Genomic DNA, 27293 nt, shown 5'->3' with positions numbered 1-27293 from the left:
TCCATTCATTCCTTACATTTATAAACTTAATTTATAATCTTTTTAACCACCACTATTTTTTAAAAAATCCAAGCATATATATTATTATGTAATACTGTTTAGATGGTCCGCATACGGCCAACATAATACAGCGTATATTTCTGCCTAAAATTGTAATATAAATTCCATTTTACTACCACTGGGGAAAATCATCTTTGAAAGGATTAAAAGTTGGCAGGTATGTAAAGTGTAGGGAAGAATTTCTTTTCGCCATATCGCGTGAGTGACAAGGAGAGTGTTAATTAGGTTAAATAGTATAAAGTGGTCGCATAACACAACAAAAATTAGTGCTAGCGAATCATCAAAAATATCTTAATGCCGCTCAAAACTCTCATGAAACAAGAAACAAATATAAAAATTATTTCCTAGTGGAATCTTACGATAGTTTTTAAGCTTTTACTATACATAGAAACTATATTTTTGTCAATTGTCTTAATTCTATATTCTCTGAGAAAAAATATTCTTTGAAAGATTAAAGGTTGCCTGGTTTTATAAACCTGGTTTAAATAATATTGACATATTTTAAATATTTTAAAATTAAAAAAAAATGGAATCAAATAAAATAAGGAAAAGAAGTAATATCATTATCAGATCAAGCGTTTATATCCGAAAAAAATAATGCTTTCTTATATTGTATTGATATAGCCAAAACAAAACATATCAATGCAGTAGTGAGAGTAGCACCAAAAATATTGAAACGAAAATAGAACCCATTAAGCAAACAATGCAAAATTTCCAAACTTTTTAAATGTGTCGATATTTTTTGAAAATATTTTTTATAATTTTTTTCTTCTGCTCGGGGAAATCTTTTTATCTTTCTCCTTGTTTTCTCAATATTTTAAACTTGTTTTCTGAGTTCCATGTACTTGAAGATTAGGCGCAGTAAATTAAACTCAGTATTATTTCGCTTAGCTTTTTTTGCTAATCTCTCTTTTCTTTTATCGTTTTTGTCTTTATTATATGTAATTGTATAAACACACAGACAGATATATATATATATAGTTCTTTCTTTATTTAACAGATATCCATCTCATCCCAATTACTGCTCACTTTTGTGTAATGCTTCATACCGTATTACTACCAAAGTCGTTAATATCAACTTCACATTCTGCATCAAAAAATACGTAATTAATGATTATGTATTTTGAATCATTACTTAATAATTCAAAATAATTCCGTAATGATTCCATGAAATGATTACGTAACGAATACACTTTATCATTACGTTTAAGCATTGATAAAGTGGGCGTTACCTAACATCCATGCCTCTCCTCCTAGATCAGGGTTTCTTAACCTGTGGTTCATGGACCCCTTAAGGGTCCGGGTCATATTTTGGGGGTCCGCTGACTGCTCCTAATTTTTAAAACGTTAGGATCAATAATGCAGTCGAACTTGTTTATAACGAGCTCGGATTTAACGAGAACTCGGATTTAAAGAGGGAAACGATAATATTTGGTTGGATCAATGTTAAGTTTATGGAGCAAAAGTCGCTTTTAACGAGCAAGACCCGGTTTTGGCGAGCAATATTTTTCTGTCTTGCAATCTTTTTTCGCAACTTTCTAGTCTTTCTGTCTTATCTTTTTTTCAAAATGAGCGAGAAATCAAAAAAAAAAATCGCGAACTGAAACTTAATTGCCCTTATCACTCTAAAGCTTTACCTGTTGACGAAAAAGTAAAAATTTTACAGGAATTGGATGACGGTGTTAAAAATGTCGAAATCTGCAAAAGGTATGGATTGTCTTCATCTACTGTTTCCACACTGCTAAAAAACAAAGGCAAGTTAATGGATGCACACGACCAAAATAAAACAGACTGTAAACGACTAAAGAAGTGTTCAAAAGAGGATTTGAACGAAGCGTTATTGAAATGAATGAAGATGCAACGTAGTGCTGATTTACCTGTGAGTGGACCTATTCTAAAAGTGCAAGCAGAAAAATTTGCTGAACAATTTGGATATTCTGAGTTTGTTGGGGGGGGGGGGTTAATTGTCATTAAATTAAGAAAAGTATTTAATTAAATTAATTAAAGCAAGTAAGTATTAATTAAATTTTAACTAAACTTAATTATTTGAACTCCCAAGCCCCCCCCCCTCTTCTGGTTGCACGCCTGCCTTAAGGATCCGTTTATTACGAGCACTCGGATTTAACGAGTACATGTTACGGTTCCTTTGTGTTCGTTATAAACGAGTTCGACTGTATTTAAATAACATTGATCTTTTTTTTCTTCCAAAAGGTAGAAATACATACATATTTGAAACTAAGTGATTTGTGAGCGGAAAGAAGATCGAGATACCTTAAATTCCGCTCGAACTGCACACGAATATCCCTGTCATATTTTTAACATCCTCCACCAACCGACTTTCAGTTTGCACCATCAGGGGCAACCCGCTGATGACTATTTTTATCATACTATATCAAGCTACATACATTTGACACCTTGTCCAGGTTCCGCCCGGACGCCGGGTGCTTTTTGATGCGTAACTAACGGTATTTTTCAACTACAGATGAGTTCAATCGAGTTATTCATTTGTGAATAATTTAAATTTGAATTCTTAATGTTTTATTTGATTATTTGATATTTATAATTGTTATTTAATACTATTAAAATAATAAAATTAAACATTTTCTAATGATTGATGTTTTTTGCAAATATTTTTTTCACAGGGGGGTTTGGGTGTAGTCCATGACTTTTTTAAAAAAATTTAAAAGGGGTCCATAATACCAGAAAGGTTAAGAAACACTGTCCTAGATGTTATATTCATAATGAATAACATTAAGATCATAAAAACTTCATTAACAAAAAAGTGTACCTCTGTTAAAGTAGAGACCAGACTGTCATGGTTATTACCACTCGACGACATATCAGAAGAAAAGCGGTGAAATATATAAGCCTACGAACTGTTTAGAAATAGTGGTGGATAAAAATCTACTAAATTGAACTAAGAATCACAATTAATAAACTACCTCTTCAAAATATTTATTCGCTGTGCGCCGCAAGTTTGCATCTCTGTGCAGATAAATAAAACCGGACCTGTCAACTTTTAATCCCTTCCATTAACATTTTTCCCAGTGGTATTAAAATGGAATTAAAACTTCCAATTTTAAGCTAACGAATATGTTGTATTTGAATAAAATTAAGCTGATATTAACGCATATTAATATATAAGCTTAATTTTTGTAAGAATAGTGGTAATCAAAATCATTTAAAAATTAAATTTATAAAAGAAAAAATAGTATATATTTCTACCACTTTAAATATGAAAATAAAATCTCCCGCAAAATCCGGGAAAGTTGGCAGGTATGATAAAACTATTTTTGTGTGTTCTATATTGCATTAGTTTCTCCAAACCATTTTAGTAACTTTAATAATATTAAAAAAATTAAAATTTACTCGAATTATGTGTTTCTAATAATATTGGCTCCGCCGGTCATCGGTTACTCTTATGGCATTCAACGTGTTAATAAGTAATTTAAACCTAAAAACTTAAAATAACTTCCTTAAATATTTTTTGCTTGTTATAAATAATATTAGTTTTCCTCAGATAATACGAACTTAAAATTACACTAACCCTCAACTCATTCAAACTAACTCACAACTTCTAACTCAATCAAACTACATCACAAAGCAAAAACTACATTTTGACTAATAATTTTGAATGATTAGCAACAATATACCATTTTGTATAAATGGATTCTTGTTGCTAATTTTTGAAATCAGCTGCAAAATCGATGAGTGGAAGTTTTGGAAATCGAATACAACTACATAATAACATTGTGTAGTTGTAGGGATACTTGACCTTGGAATATTAAATATTCCACAAAACTTTTACTTCATTCACTTTTGTTAAAATTTTGTTAAAGGTGAAAAAGTATCCCTACAACAGCTTGCTGTGATGTTTCAACCATGTTTTTCTTTTTTCTTTCTTCCCTTTTTAATTATTTTAATTATAATCAGGTGGATTTCGCTAGTACACGTTTTTTTTAAAACATATCATTATTTTTTTTATGTATTAACACTGTTCAGAGATACTTAGTTCAGGTATACCTTAAGTTTCTATGAAGTTTCAAAGGCTTTAATTTTATATTTTCATTTGATGAGGTTTTTTTGTGAGATACATAAAACACCTTCAGTTTGTGATAGAAAACAAAAAATAAATGCGGAGTAACGGCGGAAAAGTCATAACGGGCGAGACGACGTTTGAAATAACACTTTGTCAAAATTTGCCAAAACAATAACCGTTACAAATAACACTTTATCAAAACTAATAATGCACTTCAAAGTTACATTCTCACTAAAAGCGAAGAAAAAAAGTTACATTCTCACTAAAAGCCAAATTTTGAAACTCTCTACTTGTATAAATATTTCGCTCAAAGTAGAAATGGAATTCGTAGAACAAATAAGAAAATGTATGTAAATTGAGGTACTTAAAAACCGAAGTATTTTCCATTGAATTATTATTACGGAGTGTATTCTTAAAACGATCTCGAGTGGAAAGAATTTTTTATATATATTATCACAAAAATGCATGTCAGTCAAAATATATTCAAATATTTCTTCTCTAATATTTTTTCTTATTTATATATTTTTTTTTATCTTGCATAGGTTGCCGATGATATTTTTTTCCATTTGGAATAAGATCAAAAAACAAGATTGTTTTGTTCCAATGCCGGTGAATTCATCAGAAGAATTTTTTTTCCATCTTTCATGAGCTTGAAACAACGTTAGAATCACAATAAAAGTAAGTTTTGATTTTAATACATAAAGTGTGTTATTTTTTCCTCAATTTTTTAATTCTAGCAGGGGTCTTCAATGCGTGAGTCGCTCAGAGGAACAAAAAATTTTTCATTAAGTAAAAGAACAAAAATTAAAAATAGATGTAGAGGATAACATGAGCAGTGGTGGCTCAGGATTATGGAGCATTCTCCTTTTAATGAGGTGAATCAGATTTGAAACCTAGTGATGGCTGGTCGATACGAATTCCGCAACCGGCTCGCTGCGATCACAGTGCTGACGTAATATATCCTCAGTGATAGACGGATCATGGGTTAGATTCCCTTTGCAGTCAGTTTGACTGTGGGAGGTTTTCGTGGTATTCCTCACCACGTAACGCATTTACGGATTAGTTTCATCAAAAATTCCTTCACCTAATACGAATTTCTCCCATTACTTGATCCAGTAGTTCCCTTGTCTTCTGCATTGGGTTCAAAATTACAAGGCTACGGAGTAGACCAACCCAGAAACCCGAAAACTGTGTCGGCTGTTCAATAGCAGTTTTAAAAAAAACTTGTATGGAAATAATTAGTTAAAGCCCTTATTACGAACTTTTAAAAAGTGAAGAATAACACCGGGATCCGATTCCTTTTGCAGTCATGCAAGTACTTGATCTTACCTGATTCGGGTGAGGTAATTTCAAATCGGAGATGAATTTTGTTCGGAAAGTTCAAAATGGTATTTCTATTACATTTTATTTTATTTTGCTCAAAATGTATAAATTATAAAGAACGTATAGATTTGTATACATATACACTTGTATGGTACTTGGAAAACAACACTTAACTAGAAAAGAATAGAAACTTAACGCATCGTATCATAAACAAACGGTTTTGTCATCTTCCCCCTTACACTCCCTAAGTAGCAGAGAAGTGGGGACGTTCTTAGTACTGAATCTTAGAAAAAAGCCCTGGTGACATTAAAAATTACAGTTCGTTGAGAGAAATCGTTCCTCAGATTTTATATCAGTTACACAAAAATGTCCAAGAACCGATCAAAAATCTCATGCAGCAAAAAAATAATTAAAAAAAAAAAAATTCTTATTCAATTTAGAGTAACGGTTCGTAATTTCTTTCGGGTATGCAACCCTAAATAATAAGGTTTGATAGAACCCCGATTTAATAAAAATGTCAATAACAATCGTGAATATAGTAACAGTAAAATGGATCACTAATTACTTTGAAAATATTAAATGTGAAGAAGTAAATATTTTTATTGTACCATCAATAATAAATTTAAAATTAGGTAACATGTCTGTTAAATAAATCTACAGGTAAGGAACGCCATATCCTTTTAACCGGTTAACGCCCAGCGTCATATATTTAGGACAGTTCCTTTTTTCAAAGACATTTATTGTGACGGGAAACTTTTTTCAGTATTTTCATTTATCTGGGTAAATTAAAAGATTCTCAGATACCACAATGATTTAGTTATTTCTGACTAGATGTAGAATTAAAAGGAGCAAGTACTTTTTGATCGATCAAAGACTTTTTGAATGCCCTAACAGTAGAAAAACCAATTAATTTCCATAATATATTATACCACCTTTGCCATTAAACCACTTCTTTCATTTCAATATATAAAGTCGGGGCAAAACGGGTTAAATATTTCTGAATCGAATAAGATATGTATTGAATTAAAATCACGTTGATCTTGGTTAAAAGTAGTTTGATTTTTATTTATAATTTTTTATTATTTATATATAGTGGTAGTCATAATTAATTCAATTCTAATTTATTAAGATATTTACATAAAATTTTTTACCTACACTATCGGAAAAAATATTTTATGGAACTACCCAAATTCTGTAGTACAAATTGGTAAGATTATTGTTTAATGTATTATCTTTTTCTATTCATTTAAACTTAGTTTTTGCACCACTACACATAAATAATTTGAAAATTCAGATACAACGTCACTTTGTTCCAGATCGCTCGTGGTTTTGCTTTTAAAATGTAAAAAAAAAAATTCTGAAAGTTTTGGTTAGATGTCTATCACTCAATAAAATAATTTTTAAAAAACGTAGTAGTTGGAAAATATGTACATGCATAAGCTGAAAAGAATCAGAATAAGCTGCATTTTGATTTTTTAAAAAGATCTGCTTCAAACGTCGAACATAATTATTCAGTGATGCGTCATTCTTTAGACATCTCTGTTGTGAAATTCTGAAGGAATTTTCTATAAATGCGTATCATTTTCATTATCAATTCAATATATTATTTTTAAAACGTTCTTATTAAAAGACTTCATTTGACTTCTGTTTAGATTATTATGAGTAGCAAAAAAAAGAACGGAATATTTTTTCAACTTCCTTTTATTAAATAATGATCATTAATTTATACCAATAGGAAAAGCACTTTTTTGTGTGAAAAGTTTTCCCCGAATTCTGAAGTCTACTCCAAATTCCAAAAAGTAAGTTATTGTTACTTGCATAATTTATGAAGTGGCCCATGGTATTTGTGAAATTCTATATGGATTACCGATGATACATTAACACGTTGAATGCCACGCTAGTTTTACATGGCTTGCCCGTCTGGCCAAACGGTAAATCACTACACACTAAATTTGCTTATATTAGATAGATTTTGCTAGTTTTTTAAAAAGTTTAACATGACATATTCGTCCTAGTCCTAGTCCTAGTTTGGAGAAAAAGCTTTTTATATCTTGTAGACTTCTTTTTCTAGTTCGATACAAGTTTGAACATCAGGATTCTGCGTAGGGTAATGGTGGTAAATGCAGCCACCCATGACATATTCGAGAACAGTGGTGAATTGTATAACCCTACAAATTGTTTAGAAATAGTGATGGATTAAAATCTACTCAATTGAATTTATTAAATCAAGAATCACAATTAATAAACTACCACTCAAAAATATTTATTACAGTGACCGGAGCAAGTTAGCATATCTGTGTATATAAATAAAACTATTTTTGTGCGTTCTATATTGCATTACTTTCTTCGAAATATTTTAGTAAATAAATATTAGTAATAATATAAAAAAAAAATAAAAATTTACCCGAATTGTGTGTTTCTAATAAACTCGGCTTCGCCGGTCACCGGTGACCCCCGTGGCATTCAACGTGTTAAAGGCATATTGCTCTTTGTTGTTCATACAGGTCTGACAATTTCTACTCTTTTAGAAAGAAAATTCTTATAGTTGTAGCTTTGTTTTATATTTAAGGCATGATTCCGCAAGTTTGATTTAACGCTATTTGCCGCACAATTACGTGTATATGATTCAAAAAGAGATATGGTTGTAGACAGCAGGAAAAAGATCACTTTTCTCCTGGAAAAACTTTTAAGAAAATTACCCGAAATTATGAAAGCTTTATTTTTTATTTGTGCTCCACGAAGAAAGAACATCGAATTTGATTTGGCTTTCAACTTAATGTAAAACGAAGCGGAAAAAGAACGATCATCATTTCGTAAGCGCGGTGTTTCGATGAGTGCAATGTCTCAAAGAAGTCATTTAACCGAATAAGCAGCTTTGAGAGTTTTTGTTTGGTAAAGGGGGGCCAAACATAAGCCGAAGTCGCATAAGCTATTAAAATTTCACAAAGTGTGATTTTCAGAAACTAGCATCGTTTTTTGGAAAATGGAAATGCATACAGAAGATCAGAGCACGGTCGTAGACGTTCAACAACGCCCAATGAAGACCATACTGCTGGAAGATATCGAAATATGAATGCTACTCATCTTCAACAACACATTCGCTCTGCTATTGGCACCACAGTTTGGACACAAACTGTCCGAAACTAACACCACTCAGTTGGTCCGCATGATTGCCAAACAATGGTGTGTGTCACGTTAACAGCATGGCACCGGCAAGTCCGCAGGGAGTGAAGCAGAGCATGTGAACTAGAGGAGAAATGAATGGCTCAATATTCTTTTTTCTGACGAGTACCGATTTTCTGTTCATCTTGTTAATAGGCGTATTTTCATCTAGAGAGAATGTAACACTAGAAGCAATCCGGCGTTCGAGCATGAGATTGTAAGATATGGTGGTATGGAAATGATAGTCTATGCTGGCATCTCCATTAATGGGCGAACCGATATCCATATCATTTGAAATGGAGCTCTGACCAGTCACCGAAATAGCGACGAAATCCTGAGACATATTGTAATCCCTTCCGCTGCAGCAATATGAACTGACCTCGTACTAATGGACGACAATTTCAGACAACATCGTTCTGACTTATTGAATAATTCCTTTCTGGAAGAAGGAATCACACGAGTTGATTGGCTAGCGTGCTCTCCGGACATGAAACCGATCGAGCATTTTTGGGACTTTCTAGGCAGACTAATTACTGGACACCTACCACCCCCACAAACTCTCCAAGTACTGGAACGAGCTCTTCTGCAGAAATCGGAGGAAATATCCCAGCCCCTCATTAATAACCTGATTGACTCGATGCCTCAAAAGTGTTCGACGTTGCTGGCCGTCCGGGGAAACCATACCCCCTACTAAAAACGATTTTCTTTTAAGGAAACACATTTTTTATTTGTTTTTCTTACATGCACAAATTGTGTTTTATTTTTCCTTTTGTGCCCAAATGCTCAATAAAACTCATTTTTTTCTGAAATACAAATGTCATTAGCATCTCATATAGCCTGCTACGTCTGTCGATAATGCGCCAATCGTTCTTACTATTCTCCAGGTGCAAGATCAACCAACAACCTCAATATCCTTTAATTGTTTTGTGAAGTGTATTTTAAATGATTTAGGACTTACACTAGCTTAAACAGCATTCTAATGTGTTCAGAGTTCAAAAGGTTTTTAAATTTCCGAATAATAAGGCGGTCTGCACTCTGAGGAAGTGAGCGGATGAGGGACAATTCTTATACGATTACAACCTATGTTTACATACCTCCCATATTAGCATGCGCACATCATTTCTGCACATTCTTATGAAAATGTGTGGGATATCGCCGCCTGCATGCTTCCTGCTCACTCCCTGAATTTTCGGTTTGATTAAGGTTTTCTATAGGAGTTTTGTCACGCAGTGAACTGATCGTTAAGACACGGTTCCCAGCAGATCACCGAAGTCAATCATCACTGGCTGCGGTCAGTGTGCGGGTGGGTGATCACTTGGATCAGTCTGCGTAGGGACCGAGGGTGTGCGGTATTGGTCCTCGTTAAACTGTGCTACCGTAAAGTGCTCGACTTCGCGAGCAGGTCGTCGGGCTACCGAAGCGGGGGTGCCATCCCCTCCGCAGAGGATAAAAATTGTGATGGTATGTCTTCGGATCATCCTCCGAGATGTTTCTCAGACCGTCGCCAATAGCCCATTGTGCAGCTATAGTGCGCCGTAAATTAACAACAACAACTATAAGAGTTTTACTCGTGATTTTAAGTTAATAGCCATATTTTTATTGGTGGATATATATTGATAGTCGTCTTTTGTTGTTTTCAGTGATTCCAGCTCGTCTTGTATTGACGCTACTTGGTTTCTTTGGCTACATTAATATTTATGCCATGCGAGTTAATCTAAGTGTGGCCATGGTCGCCATGGTTAGAATACCTCGTTCAGACAATAGAACTAATGAAACAACAATCACGTGCCCAGAGCTTATACTTAGTAGAAACACAACAACGCAGGAAGAGGAATTTTTAGTAAGTGCAAATCTAATATAATTTTGCAACAAGTAAGTAATTTAATGAATGTTGTAATAATTTATCCTACTATATTCAAAATATTTCTATCATTATGCTTTAAACAATGATAGAAATATGATTTTCAAATATAGATATCAAAGTATCGTATAAATATAATATTTTCGACTGATAAGTTAATATTAAATCAGATATAACAAATATTTCGGACATTCACCAAAGTGACAGTATAATGGTTGACATTTCGGTCGTTCACTGTAACATATACGTACATATATATTTCTCAGCTCTTTTGAAAAAAAAAACACAAAACAAATACGACTTTAACCAATCGCATCCTCATAAACAGAAATACAGAAATGTATAATCGCCTTCTTCCTATCTCTCTTATATAGCAGAGAATTAACCCGTATTGTCCCGTATTTATATATTGAAATGTTACGAAAAGTGGTTTTATGGAAAAAGTGGTATAATATATTATCGAAATTAATTGTTTTTTCTATTGTTATGGCATTCAAAAAGTCTTTGATAGATCAAAAAGTACTTGTTCCTTATAATTCTAGATCTAATCAGAAATAACTAAATCATTGTGGTATCTGAGAATATTTTAATTCACCCAGATAAATGAAAATGCAGAAAAAAAGTTTCCCACCACAATGAATGTTTTTGAAAAAAGGAGCTGTCCTAAATATATGACGCTGGGCGTTAACCGGTTAAGAAGAAGGCTACAATACATCTCTGTTTAGGATGCGATTCGTTCAGGTCGTAGGGGAGAGTCGGGTAGACCCGCTCGCTTAAGGAGTATTGCTTATATTTCTGTATAATAATGAGTAATAATCGATATTTTTGTATATTTCTATTCTTTTATCATCTAATAAAATAATGCAAAAAGAATAAACTTAAAAAAATAGAAATTTAAAAAAACATGTTTTTCAGCTCTTTTCAAAATGTGTCGGGTAGCCCCGCCCAGTTACGAAAATTATGTTTTTTGACTGTTTTTTCAGGTGTAAATGAAAATGACCAATCTATTGACAATAGGTAAACCTCATTTATCATTTTTATCACAAAATTATTTTATTTATTACATATCTATATACTTTTAGTGAATTCTATTATTTAATAACAATCATTTAATAACAACAATATTTGTTGTTAAAAATGCATATAAAATTCAAATTTGAAGCAATAAAATAATAATCTTTGCAACCGTACATTTATCGACGAAATAAAATTGGTCGTTGATACCCGACATTCATGTGAGCGGGGCTACCCGAAATCAAATTGTTTTGTAAATTTGTAATTACTCGAACAATTTTTCCCATATAGACTTATTTCCTTGTGCAAATTAAACTTAAGACTACATACTTTAATGCTGTATGTATAGAAAAAATTATTTTTTAGTATTAAAATGAAGTTTAATCGAAACATTCAACCAATTTTTCTTAATTTCATGACTACTGTATTCAACATATTTTCAAAACTATTGTTTACCATGTTAACAGCTGCATAAATACTTGAAATTTGGAAAATAATATTCTTTTAATATAACAATTAATGTCCGATGGCCCATTGACTTGAAAAAATATTCTATACATATGAAATTGACAGTGGGCGGGGGTACCCGCTGGGCGGGGCTACCCGACTCTTCCCTATTTGTTTTATTCACTTAGTTTTCATTCACTTAGTAGACCCTCGAGGAAATTTAAAAAAATTCTGGTTTGGACTATAATATTAAAATGCATTGAAACTGTAGCTTGTAGAGTGAAATCAATTGCAGATTTGAAATCAGCCATTCGAAAATATCTAAGAACAGTTCAAAATTCTCATGCAACAGAATATTGTACTAAGTACTCAAAGAATAAACGTAAAAAACGCATTATGTATTACTTTGCATCTGACAAACTTCTTTTCTTTTTAACTACATGTAGTTTGTTTAAACTTGAACTCTAATAAAAATAAACAAGGCAATTGTTACTTTGTTTCAGCCCGATGGTGAATTCGAATGGAACTCTAATATGCAAGGGCAAGTTGTTGGCGCGTATTTCTATGGATATCTTTTAAGCCAAATACCCGGAGGAATGATAGCTGAAAAATACGGTGCCAAATGGGTCTATGGATTAGGAGTCCTATTTTGTGCCATTGCCACTCTACTCACACCCACAGCTGCAAGGCTGGATGTGTGGGCTTTGATATTTGCGCGTGCCATTGTTGGATTTTCCGGGGTGAGTATAATTTGTTTGTATTGAAAATCAATGCAGTTTGTAATAAAAAGAAGATAATGCACTATTCTCAACTTTCAAAATTCATCTTCAAAATTAAAATTTAAGAAAAAAATATGCGAGATAGGCTGAAGAATTTGGGCAGTTCTTGATATAATTGGATGTGTGAAGCAATTATTTTCTGCACTTAACATGAAATTGTTACTAGGACAGGCATTGCTGCTAAAGCTCAAATACGCTAATATGCACATTGCTTGGATACTCTGCAGATCAACTAGGATAATCTGCTGAAGTGCGTTGTTTAGTTTACCTAATTATAGCCCAAATTAACGGCTTCTATGTTAAAGTTCAAAATCTTGTTTCTCTCATTTCAACGCACAATTCGTTACTGCTTTGTCTCCACATTTTATTTACTTTTTTCTTCCTTTCTAACTATCATACTCATGTTAAAAAAGAAGAAAAAAAAGAAACAAAATTTATAGCTCCGCCAACCACCTGCAAGCACCATCCATCCACCTGTTGTTAACTAAAAAAGTGCTTATTATTATCTATTTATTTCATTATTTCTTTTCCCTAAAAGGAAAGGGCATGACTTGAAAAATTTACTTTGGAATGAAACTTAATAATAAAACACAATAGTCAGGTAATTAAAAAAAAACGGGTTCGATAATTTAAGCATATTTTACAGATAAGTTAAATCTCGAAATTATTAACGATAAAAAGGACTGATGGTTGGAAACCTGTGCAGCAACGATGCTCTTGGAGTTCTATACAGGCTAAAGAGACTTTTCATTACTTTTTTTTTTTAAAATTAGAAATGGAGTATAAATTAAAATAATTTTACTTATTTTATTGCATTTTTTAAAATATTTGATAATTTTTCGTTATTGAAATTGCATAATAATATAAATAATTCAATCTTCAATAAGTTAATAATTGTTAAAATAATATATTTAACCAGAGCTTTAAATAGTAACAAAAAGAAAAGGATTTATTTTATTAATTTAATAGAAATAAAAAGTATAATGTATAATTGGGAAACAAAAAATTAGTAATTACCTTTCAAAATTAACACCACATAAATATTAACAACAACAGCCTTTTTTGAAGTTGGTTTGCTGAAAAACTTATTTCATAAACATTCAAAATGATTTTTTCATCTTTTGAAAATTTAGATGCGATCAAATATAAATCGCATCTTATTCAAATTTTCGATGAACTGTAGATTTTATGTTTAATTAAATCTTCACCAAAATTTATTTCTTGATTTTGTTCTATTAGAGATATTTTGTCCTATTAACTGTAAACGCTTTATTAGATTTTTTTTCGACTATTTATAAAAATAGAATTCACAAGCTTGTTCGAAACCAATGCATTTTAAAGAAATCACTTGAAAATCTAAATTTTAAATTTTTATAACCACTGTTTATAAAAATTGCAAATTAAACTAATGCCATTTTAGTGAAAGATTAAATTATTACTGTAATTTAAATATCAGGTAGTATGTAATAACTGAAAAAAATATAATAAATAAAATGAATTAATTTATTTTTAAATTAACAGTTTTTTAAAGCAGAATCTTAATTAAAGAGAGTTAAGAAAATTGCTCTAAATTATTGACAACTATTATTTTTCATTTAAATAATGTTAATAAATTAGAATTAAACGTAAAATAATACTGTTTATGAATAAAATAATTAATAATTCGAAAATATCTAGAATACCTAACAATTAGCTGCTCGATTCGAACCCAGGACGACTTGTCGTTATTCAGGTTCTTTACCACTGAGCCACGGTACGACAAGTACGCTGAAATTTAACACCAGTATAAAGCGCTCTTGAATTTTCAAGCATATTGTTTTCTTAACTTGTCCGACTTGCATAGGTAATTAATTTTAATAGTTAATATTCTTAAAATTTTTCTACTATTACTCGTATATAAAGCTTCATCCCAAAGTAAAATTTAAACCGCCATGCTTTCCTTTTGTTATTAATAATTGAAAATTCGATACGGATAAATACCCAGGATTTTCTATAATTAAATTCGTTATTTTTTGTTTATGAGAAAGAAAAACTCACAGAGCCTTTTTGGGCACAATTGAAGATTATAAACTTGTTCTGTAGTAATAACTGGCAGCTTTAATTTAATTTTTTTACTAAATTAAACTAATTTTTCTACTAAATTTCTACTAAATTCAATGAAATAAACTAACCATCTCATTAAAACCAAATTCTGCGATGAAAATACATAAAATAATAAATTATTAGGCATAAAAATAGTTAACTTTTGTGCTAGAAAATTAGCTTAATTTGCCTGAATTTTGAAGGAAAAACTTTGTTTTATAAAAATAAAAAAAAATTACGAGCCAATTTAGCATAAATATAATTTAATTTAATAATATTTATTTTTAATACTAAAATTTTTTAAATTTTTGCTCTGATTTCATGTATTCCATCATATATCCAGTTTTTAAATATTGGTCAACAGTAAAATCACAGATTCCGTTAGCATGTATGCAAATAAGATATCGTTATTTGATATCAGCCCAATTTTATTAATTCCGTTGAAATATTGTTATCGGAAATATGTTATCGGCACTTTATAAGAAGTCTTTCATTGAACCGAATCTGATACAACCAATACCATGCCAATAAAATGCCGATATAAGACGGTCCGATGACCGACAGTTGCCAATATCACCGACAACGGGCCGCAAAGTTACCGACCTAATGTGTTTGCTGGGAAGAACACCCTCATCCGTGCACTGACAGAGGAATGGGATAAATTACCTCAACAGCTGCTGGATAATGTTGTGCAAAGTATGATACGACGTGTAGAATGTTGCATCACACTCCACGGTGGACACATCCCGTACTGACACCTTTCTTCAAGTTGCCTGTTGACATTTAGATGCATTGTTCCATTTTTCCGTACGCAGCATCAAATTTCCGTACGCAGCATCAAATTCCACATTTTTTTTTCTTTCAGATGTTTCATAGCTTTTGTACTTTCCAGAACAATGAATATTCTTTATTCTAATGTCTGTACAGTGTGGCAACTATATTTTATCCTACTAGGCCTCATGTCTCGCTTAATGTTATGCCACATTGCAATTTGTGATCCGTCCTTAGCAATTGTCCAGCAGTGTAGTTTTGACTTCGTCTGCGAGTAAATTAAATAAATAACAGGTATATATGTATACAGCATGTTATATATATATATATATATATATATATATATATATATATATATATATATATATATATATATATATATATATATATATATATATATATATATATATATATATATGAAAAATTCAAAAATTTCAAAAATTTTAACTTCAGCTCTGTACCAGTAAAACCCTATTTTGCCAACATTCTAGGTGTTGAAAAGCATGTCATAAGGTGGTTTTTATTTGAAAGAAACGTGTATAAAGTATTATATGTTATTTACTAAACTTCGAAGCAATATTTTAATCATTAATTACCGCGTCCTTTGAAAAAAAAATCAAAAAATTTCTGATTTAAGTTTTAACTTTTACTTAAAAAAAAATATCTGATTCTTCCATAGTGTTTGTATGGGCATACTGCATCTACAGTATGTTACTCCTTCTGCAACACTTTCTACAGTGTTCGGCATCGGCATATAGCCAACCACAGCTATTTAATCTCTATTACTGCTGTTAGTCGAAGTTATGAGTGTTGTGTTTAGTGTAAACATAATCAAATAAAAGCACTTAGTGTTGATGATGCAAATAAATTACATTTTCTTTTCCTGTTTGAACTTTATAAGAAAAAAACGTGTTACATCTTACTTAAAGCAATTTCTATGTAGAAATACATTTCTGTACCAGTCGGTTTCATAATTTTTTTTTTTGAAGAGTGTTAAACTGTACTCTTTCCATTTAACATTGCTTCTTGCCGGTAAATATCTATTTTATTGTGATGGTCTTATTTAATTAATATTTATAGCAATATAATATCTTTTAATTAATTTCAGGGAATAGCTTATCCCTCAATGAATGTTTTGGTGAGTCGATGGGCACCAAAAATGGAAAGAAGTCGTATCTCAACTGCGATGTATACAGGTGGACTGATAGGAACACTCATCACAAATGTGTTTACTGGTATTCTGAGTGAAAGCTCATTTCTCGGTGGATGGCCGTCTATATTCTACATATGTGGTAAAATAGTTTTTTAAAAAATGTCTAAAAATTCGAAAAGAGCAAAGTCCTCTGTTTAGTTTTAGTACATTTACGTCGCCAATGGGCTACTGTCTGGGAAACGTTCCTGAGGATGATCCGAAGACACGTTATCACAATTTTGATACTCTGAAGAAGGTGTGGCCATCACCTCCCGCAGCAGAAAGTCTCCACACGGTCTCTTATAAGAAGTCTGCGCAGATTATTTAAAATTTGAACCAGTTGTGCGCATGAACCCAAAATCCATTTTTAAAAGTAATTAGGAGATATTTATCATATATATATTCGAGAATTGAATTTGGGGGGGTTGACAGGTAAATAATACAAACCAATCATATTCATAAATTAAACACATTTTTACAGATATATTTACTACCACTTTTTTAATTTTATTAAATTTTGTAATGGATATCTCTTTTGAATATCTGATTTACATTCATAGTGCTTCAATCGGACTACCTACAGAAAACAGAGTGGAGGCGTTGCTACTGCACCCCCGCTTCGGTAAACAGACGACCCCATTTTTATATTTTAAAATTCGCGTGATACTCTGCACTGGAGAACATCACATTCATCTATGCACAAGAGTTTTATTAGATAAATAATTGCTTTTTTTATTTATATTTTATTATATAAGTAACTACTTTTATCACTTATTTTTTAGAATGTGAGTAATTACTTTTTCCGCATGCTTTATCATAGAAGTAATGTAGTTATTCTATAAGTAATCACTATAAAAGTACTTCTTACATCATGTAAAAATGTTGCAAAAACGCAATAGTAATCCAAAATGGATAAACACTAGTGGTTAACTCTTTCCGGTAAAACAAAATTCTATTTGAAATTTCAGGCAAGCAATGCATCGGCAAATGCGACTTTCAGATTTTCCAAGAGTGTCTAAAAATACTAATTTGCTGGCAAAATTCAACATTTCATTAACACCTTGGGGACGGCTGATTCATAGAAGCATTCGTACAAAATCAGAATCAAGATGTAAATAAATATAAAACGGTAGCATAAATGTAGGCATTGCTAATTGGACAGACTTAATTCGGTTTGTCTTTAATTATTGTTAGTTTAATCATATATATAATCTATGTTAGTTCAAAGTATAACTAAATAATTTTATTTTGAACTAAGTAGTGGTGAATTAAATAGATCAAACAATTATAACCCCGCCCACAAATAAACTGTTAAAGTATTACTTTGATTACCAGTTTTATCTTTTTACCCTGGTTGATACTGTTTTATGCTGTCACGTATTTGTGACAGTCGGCGTGAAAGGGTTAAAAGTATTTAAAATAAGCTGCTTTTTCTAGCTTATTTTTTTCAGTTTACTATGGAAAATGGCATCTTAAACTGCGGAAACTAAGAATTAATGCATACGAGTACCCAGCCAAAGGGGCCACTCTAGCAATTCTGTAACAGTTGCTGACTCAGGTATAGGTTTAATTAAACAGAAGTAGTTAATCGTTAATAAGAAATAAGGGAAGTAAAGGAAGAGAAAGACTGGACAATTACGACTTAATAATAATACAAGAATTAATAAATTTTCAGAGCTGAATTTAGTGTTTACCACTATTTTCATTTTTAGTTGCATGTGGCATCCCTGGACATAAGAAAGTACATTTAAAGTGAAACGACGTGCTTAATCATCAATTCCTAAGCCTCCACACGGTCTCTTATAAGTAGTCCGCGCAGACTATTTAAAAAGTGAACCAGTTGTGCGCATGAATCCAAAACCTTCTTTAAAAGTAATTGAGAGAAATTCATCATATATATTTGAGAATTGAATCTGTAGTGGTTGACAAGTGAATAAGGCAAACCAATAATATTCATAAATAAAGCAAATTTTAAGTCATGTATTTGCTACCACTTTTTTTATTTTAACTAGATTTTGTATTAAGTGACTCGTTCAGAAACTGGAAATCTTTCAAAATGGTTTGATCGGACGACCTATAAAAACCGTGTGGAGGTTTAATCCTTTTAACCTCTTCGAGACGGGTTAATCATATATGTATTCTCAGGGTGACGATATAGTCACGGTAAAAAAGATAAAATTGGTAGAAAAAATCGTTTTTTGTCAACAGTTTATTTGTGCTCGGGGCAATAATAGTTCTCTTTATTTAATTTACCAAGACTTAGTTCAAATCAAAAATTATACAGCTACACTTTTAGCAAACATATAGATTGGATGTATTAGATTCAAAGTGAAAGCAAAAATAAGCTTGTCAAATTAGCCATGTACAAATTTTAAGTTATAGCTCTTTATTCATCCTGTTTCTGATTCCATACGAATATAATTATGACTCGTGCATCCCGGTAAAGTTGAGAATAATTTTTGAATCTAAAACTTTTCAGGCATTAGCCAAATTAAAATTTAGATACTTAACAATTTGAAATTACCTTTCACATTCCTGCCAACTCTTCCGGATTTTCCAGAAGATTTCATTTTCATATTTAAAGTGGTACTAAATATATACTGTTTTTTTTTTTATAAACTTAATTTCTAAATGATTTTGATCACCACTATTCTTACAAAAATGAAGCACATATATTAATATGCGTTACTATCATGGTTGTCAACTAAAGATTTTTCAAATGCAACGTATTTGTTTGCTTAAAATTGTAGTTTTAATTCCATTTTAATACCACTGGGAAAAATGATAATGGAAGGGATTAAAAGTTGGCAGGTATGCTTTCATATTAATTTAGGTGTAGCTTACTATTTAGCAAGCTTCTTTGAAATGAGAACCCGGCTACACAGAGCTATTCTTCTAAGGAAAATTACTTATATTTTAAATTTAATTTTAAACTAAAAATGTGGTATCATAATTTTTTTAAGTGCATAAATTTTTAATATTGAAATTTTTTTGCAAAAATATTTAATTAAAATCTACTGAAGAAGAAAAAGAACTTTCCAATTCAAGGTGATTCTTCTCATGAACTTGTTTCTTAAAAAATATAGTAGTAATGTATTTATTTATTAAGCTACCGCTTTTTAATTTTTTCCGCGTTTCGGATTCCATACGAACATATTAATGACTCGCCGGTCCAGAAAAGGCTAGTGTTTAGACTTGACTTGATAGGTGTTGTTGTAGAGTATTAATGACTCGCCGGTCCAGAAAAAGCTAATGTTTAGATTTGACTTGACTTCATATGTGTTGTTGTAGAGTACCAGCCCGCGAAGTAGAGTATCTCACTCCTTCATCTGTTCATATGTATAATGGTTGAGACTTAATGGCTTTTGGGAAAGAAAGAAAAATCGAAGCCTCTGTAATATTACAGTCATATCTGAGTTAGATTAAAGAGCTGAAGGTAATTTCATAGTCTGATAAATGGGGGTAAAATACAGAGGTAATCCCTTGAGTCAATGTTAATGTTTAGAGTTGTTGCTGAACGTTTAAAAGCAATTAAATTTAAATTTCTAGTGGATGTTTTTTCTTAACATTTGCATACCTGCCAACTTTTACGCATTTGGCGTAAAATTTTATTTCTATCTTTAAAGTGGTAGTAAAATGTATGCTTTTATTAAATTTATAAACTTAATTTTTAATCGTTTTGACCACCACTATTTTTAATATAATTAAGCATATATATCAATATGTAATATTGTCTTGGAAGATTGTATAAGCTATTCCGAAATACAGTTTATATTTCTGCCTAAAATTGTTGTTTAAATAACATTTTACTACCACTGGGGAAAATCATCCTCGAAAGGATTAAAAGTTGGCAGGTATGCATTTGTTGAAATAGTGTTGCCTGGACCAGGGGTGAAAGCCTATATATATCGAGAAGGAAAAGAGCAAAAACTGGTAACAAATAAATTTCATTTTTTAGCTTTTTTCGGGAATAATAAAATTCTATAACTACCAATTGTTATTAACGGATAAAATTTTTATATTGAATTTCTTCTTCGCTGAGAAAAATTAATTACCGTAAATTGTTTATTGTTTAGAATAGATTAACTCCTCCCAAATGTTGTCTAGTATTGAAATAGTTCTCCTACCAGTTTTTTCTCTTTTCCGTCTCGCTTTCAGGCATGGGTGAAAGCCCTTATATAGCAAGACGGAAAAGAGAAAAACCTGGTACGTAAAACATTTCATTCCAGCATTTTTTTCGAAAAAAATGAAATATCTGTAACTATCAAGATTTCTTTTATAATTCTGGCATATATATAAAACTGCTTCTTTTCCAAGATAAAGTAGATATTGTTGAAAAATTTAAAAAAAGAATAAGTAAACTCCTCCCCAAAACTAGCTATAACTGAAATGGTTTTACTACCAGCCTTTCCTCTTTTCCGTCTCGCTTTCACCCCTACTTTCTGGCCTTGCCTGGACTGGTTATACTGTACTGGAAATGCCAAAAATATTGCTCAGATTGCAATGACCTCCAAAAAGATTTGTTCACTACAAATTCATTTTGAAATATTTATATTTAACAACATTCCGTGTTATATGTCTATTTTCTACCTATGTGATAAAGCAGTTAAAAATAATGTATAGAATTCAAAAGGAATGAAATCCTCAATATATATTTCTAGCGAAAAGAAATAAATAATTTTAGAACTAAAGTTATTCTAGATAGAGAGAGGGCTTTATTTTATTATCTAGATCAGCGGTTTCTTATTTTTATCGACTCTGGAACTGTAAATGGTCGAACTTCTTTTAGTGGAACCTTGAGATTCACTGAATAAATTTCATTAGCAATAGTGAACGTATTAATTAACGAAGGGCTATTTATTATTTTAGAAATATGTAATTATCTAAATTTTTTAATAATTTTAGAAATATTTAGTGAATGAATGAAGAATGAAATTTTTTCATCCTAAAATTTTTTCAACTTTCTACAAATCTGAATTATAAATCTGAAAAGTGAGCTAGTCTCATTCATAATTTAATCTCAGTTCATACTAAATCTTATACTAGTTCATACTAAAATGCTAGTTCATATTAACTGCTAAATGCTAAATTATACTTAAAATGAATGAGAGGAAATAGGGTTTCCATTAAAATAATGACAAGAAAGAAAGAGAAACGTTGATATTATGAGAGGAACATTCTCCTTCGTTGGTGATTTGAGATGGTGACTCAATGCAATCTCTTTCTTCAAATATTTCAATTAAATAATTTTATTAAAATAACGGAAATATTAAATAAAATTAATTGCAGATTTCGAAAATCATAACTTATTAAAAAGTTTCCTAACTGTTGGAACCTCCGTGACTCTTTTACGGAGCTCTAGGGGTCCGCTGTACGCCATTTGGAACCCGTTGATATAGATAGAGAAGGATTTATATTATTTACAAATACAAACTTGATATTTACTATACTCTGTTGCAAGTTAATAAAAAACATTAACCTTACGGAGAGTGCCTGTTTGTATCTCAATGCACGCCAAATGGATGACAAGCTCCCACCGCCAACTCTTGAAACGACGTCGAACATTCTCATTTTTGCTTTCTTATTAACAACAATAATCAATTAACAATTAATAAGAATTAATAAAAATGTCATCTAAAAACCGTAATAAACCAAAGTCCTTCTGTTTGTATTTAAAGAAATTGAAGAAAGAATAATAAATATTGTTTCTAACAAACGAATTTCTTCTCCAGCCAAACAGAAGTAAAAATTCTTTGTCTCGCATTAGATTTGTTAAGAGGTCAGAGTAGGACGAGTCAATTTTAATGGTCCAATCAAATCCAATGCTTTTTCAACGTCATATAGTTGTTTCTTTTTTTCAAGTATGAACGTTCTCTTTCTTTACCGAATTATATCTACAAATCTAGGATTCCAGTACGACTTATAACCTTTTTTTAAATAATTTTGTGATATATCGTAAAAAAATCACGAATTAAATATCTGATGTGTTAAACTATTAAAAGCCCATTTCTGTAATTTGATAACGAAATAAAATGAAACTGTATGCAGTCGGAGTATAGTATTAGATACCATTAGAGTTATAAAATATCTCCGAAATGTCTCTTATGAAAATATCTCTTAGTATAACTATTTATACTAACGAGACCAATATCTAATACCCCCCCCCTAGATACATTTCGAGTATGAAATAAATTAATTGCCGACTGTAAAAGAGGGATACTCGATTATCACGAAGCTTTCTTCATTTTTGACGAAGCAGTTTCCTGGTATATACTGCGAGCAAAAATTTCGCCAAAAGAAACTTATTAACTATTGTGAGTTCTTCGAGGAAACAAATTAAACAAAGAAATATTTCATCATACCATTTTTATCCAAAAAAAACTTTTAGTGCTTAATGTATCTAACTTTTATAATAATCACTACAACGTGGTCACCATATAGGCGGCGCGTGGGCACCATATAGGGCAGATAGATAAATAACACCCATGTCCGAAGAGGGATTCGAACTCCGGTACAAGGCTGATTTCTTGACCGCCATACAAACCGGTCAGTATAGTGTCTCAATTTATTTTCGATTCATAGTTTTCAGTCTTTACTCATTGTCAATCTCCAACAATGCGCCGCAAAAGGTTTCTGAATGAGGAAATATTTGAGATTTCGCGTTTCGTAACAAATCACGTGATTTCGTGACGAAATGATTCTCAAAATTAACGAAGTGCTGCTCACGGATTGCTAAAACGTCAAAAGTGAGAGTTTTATTCCTGAGAGTCTGAGAATGTTCACCTTGAGTTGGTTAAATTAAATAATTTTTCATCGGCCATCCTTAATTTTAAATATTTTGGGAGAAAAATATTTAAAATAAGAGAATGATAATTTTTTATAAAAACTTAACTAGCATTTTTTAATATTAAATGAATTAAATTAGAATTATATGAATATGAAATAATTTCTGAAATCGAATAGTAGAGTATTTCAATTTTAACTCTTTAAACGTTACTGATTTGGAGAGCTGAACAAAAAGAACTCTTAACTACATCATTCTCAATTATGTACAATGTTTGGAATATTCATTGAAAAGTGCATTTGCCAGGATTGCTGCAGTCAAGAATTAAAAAATTGTGGCTAAGGTTACATGTGGTAAATCAAATATTCATATTTTAAATTTATGAATTTGGCTCTTCAGTTAAATGAGTATCTTCATTGATCTTTTAAATTTTCGTTTCTCTGAATTCGTTTTCGGAAAGCGTTTTCTTTATACAAGCTGCAGTTTTCAAGCAGTTAATTAATATATTCCTAATGAGCAGTTTTTAAAATCCACTCGAGTACATACTGAGTGTTCTCACTTCTCTCTTACGTAAGGCGTGGTAGGAAGAAGGCGATAATAACATTTAAGTTTTCAATGCTATATGCTAATATCTCATTCTGTTTTTGCTCAAGCGTTATTTTTAAGGGAACATACAAGCGTATATGTATGTATATTAATCTATACGTTCTTTGTAAACTTGTACATTCAGTCGAAAACTAAACTAAACTAAAAAGTGCCAGTTAAAATAAATCTGTAGCTTTCTGTAGAAAAGGTTTTTATGATTTGAAGTCTCCACACCCAAATAAGGTAAGATAAAGTAAATGCATACATGCAACGAAAAATGTGTTACTCAGTGTAATCTGTGCTGGGTTCGTGGACAAAATTTCATGTAAATAAATTAAAAAGATTTATAAAAGGTCAAGCTGAAAATCTTCTTGCTCTGGTAAAAGTTTCATTAAAATTCCGTCAGTTTAATAAATTTATGCTTCAGTTCACTATTGTTGAAAATAACATTTCGCAGGTACCTAAAATGATATGGTGAACCTCAAATGCTGAAGGATGCCCTACCACTTTTTAATATGAGTGCTTCTAATACCAATTCAAAAAGTTGCAATTATTGTTCAGAATGAGTTAACAAATGTTTAAAACATTTAATATTTCGTAACCGTCGTTGAACAGTCAACCCAATTTTGAGTTAGCGACTACTTATACAAGTTTTATAACGCTTTTGCGAATTTTATATGCTATTTTTTAGGCATGTAATTTACTTACACCTTTTTATAAGCAGCCACCTTTTAAAATTTTAGCCGCCAATGGCAAGCCTAAGTAATAAAACATGTGTGCAACAACTTTTTGTTTCAATTTTAGAAAAAGAAACCGCCATCTTAAAAGGACGCTAGGCTCAAATGGGTTAAGTAAATCAAATCTAAATATAACCTTAATGCAGTGATTCTCAACCTTTTTTGGGGGGCGGCACATATTTAACGATTTTGAAATTTGACGGCACACAATGAAAAAAATTAGTTTAAAAGTTGTTTACATACCTATAATAATACACTGTGTTAAATAGTTTGTGATAATAATTTTGAATGTGAAATAAAATATGTACTACAAAAGCACGTTTATTAAGGGATTAATTATTTCTTTCGACTAATTTTTTATTAGTTAGTAACAGTTATTATTTTTTTTGCTAGTTATTAATTGTTAGCTTGTTTTCTATAGCTATTAACTGTTATTTTTTGTGATGTCTTGTTAACTGGTTTTTTTGCTGATTATTAATAGTTAGCTTATTTTTTTGTTAGTTATCCTTTGTTAATTTGTATTGCATAGCTTACTTTAACGATTAGCTTTTATTTCAGTTTGAAAGTTAATATTCAGCTTGCTTTCCTTTGTTAATTAATAATTTTAATAATCATTAAATTTCCTACTTATTTCAACATTTCTTAAAATTGTCAATCACAATTTAAGCACTTCCTTCTTATTTTAAGATTGTCAGAGACAAGACAATGGCCGACAAAGATGTTCTCACGTTCAAAGCATGGAAAAATTATTAAATGTGTATATTTATATATATATATATATATATATATATATATATATATATATATATATATATATATATATATATATATATATATATATTATATTTTATATATGTACACTTTTCTTTAATTTAAACTTTACTCGTAATAAAAAAAGCATTATAATTTTTATTGTATCATTTCTAATATTTGACGGCACACTCTTAGAATTTGGTGGCACACAAAAGTGCCGCGGCACAGTGGTTGAGAATCACTGCCTTAATGTATAAAAAGAGAATATTAATATTTGATTAGCCTCTTATGACTCCGGTCATTACTTTAAAATTTTTCTCAGGCCTTGATAACGCTGTGTGTTCTTTAAAAATTGCAAATTTCCTGCATAAGTCAGATTGATGTAATTAACTTCATCGTGACGTGCGAGTCATATATGCATTCTCAGGGTGGCGCCAATCACGGTACAAAAGATAAACTGGTAGTTAAACTATTTTGATAGCATTCCTGCCAACGTTTTCCCCATCGGTAATAAAATTGAACTTAAATTACAATTTTAGGCAGAAACATAAGCTGCATTTTGGAAAAAGTTTAAGCTGTCCACCGTGACAGTATTACATATTAATATATAAATTTAATTTGTTAAGAAATAGTGGTGGTGAAAAAAAGATTATAAATTTAGTTTGTAAATGCAAGGAATACATAGAAAGCATAAATTTTACTACCACTTTAAATATAGAAATAAAATTTTAAGCCAAATGCGTAAAAGTTGGCAAGTATGTAATAGTTTTCTTTATTTAATTCACCAAGACATAGTTCAAATTATGTAGTTACGCTTTAAAAAAATATAGATTGGATGTATTAGATTTAAAGTGAACGCAAAAATAATGTTGGCAAATTAGTCATGTCCAAGTTTTAAGTTACCTCATTTTATTTTTATCCATCCTGTTTCTGATTCCATACGAATATAGTTATGACTCGCCCGCCCCGAAAAGGTTAAGAATTAATTTTTAAATCAAAAACTGTTCAGAAATTCGCAATATTAAAATTTAGATACTCAGCAATTTGAAGTTGATATTCATATTAATTAAGGTAAAGCCTACTGTTTAGCCAGCTTGCTTGAAATTTTTTAGTCTTTCAAGTTAGTTTATCGAAGATCAGGAAAACTACTTATATTTTTTATTTAATTTTAATTTAAAAATGTGGTAAGATAATTAAAAATGTATAAATTTTTTACATTGAATTTTTTTAAAAAAAATATTTAATATTAATTAAAGTAAAGCCTACTGTTTAGCAAGCTTGCTTGAAATTGTTTAGTTTTTCAAGTTAGTTTATCGAAGTTCAGGAAAATTACTTATATTTTTCATTTAATTTTAATTTAAAAATGTGGTAAGATAATTAAAAATGTATAAATCTTTTACATTGCATTTTTTTAAAAAAAATATTTAATCAAAATCTACTGAAGAAAAAAAAATCTATTCAATAGTTCCAATTCAAGGTGATCACTCACATGAACTTGTTTCTTGAAGAAAACTACTAGTAATTCATTTATTTCTCACTTGAAATGCATCTCGGAGAATTTGCCATGTCCAAATTTTAAGTTACCGCATTTTATTTTTATCCATCCTGTTTCTAATTCCATACGAATATAATTATGATTCGCCCGTCCAGAAAAAGTTAAGAATAATTTTTTGAATCGAAAACAGTTCAGAATTCGCAATATTA

At 30.8% G+C, this 27293-nt stretch overlaps 1 protein-coding gene across 1 annotated transcript in view; it reads left to right on the top strand.

Annotated features, from left to right (window-relative positions):
* Positions 1–27293, top strand: part of LOC107455754 (putative inorganic phosphate cotransporter) — a 71863-nt gene that overhangs the window by 23168 nt on the left and 21402 nt on the right. Inside the window, exons 2-6 of the mRNA XM_071181986.2 lie at positions 4642–4777; positions 7158–7221; positions 10225–10424; positions 12410–12646; positions 16647–16830. Coding sequence (XP_071038087.2) covers position 7221; positions 10225–10424; positions 12410–12646; positions 16647–16830 — 622 coding nt within the window. The 5' untranslated portion in view covers positions 4642–4777; positions 7158–7220. The remainder of the gene's footprint in view (positions 1–4641; positions 4778–7157; positions 7222–10224; positions 10425–12409; positions 12647–16646; positions 16831–27293) is intronic.

Source organism: Parasteatoda tepidariorum, chromosome 4 (assembly GCF_982258835.1).
Source record: "Parasteatoda tepidariorum strain Cologne lab strain chromosome 4, Ptep-v5.0, whole genome shotgun sequence".
Taxonomy (NCBI): Eukaryota; Metazoa; Arthropoda; class Arachnida; order Araneae; family Theridiidae; genus Parasteatoda; species Parasteatoda tepidariorum.
Note: the sequence above shows the minus strand (reverse complement) of the source record. Positions and strands in the feature narration are given on the sequence as shown.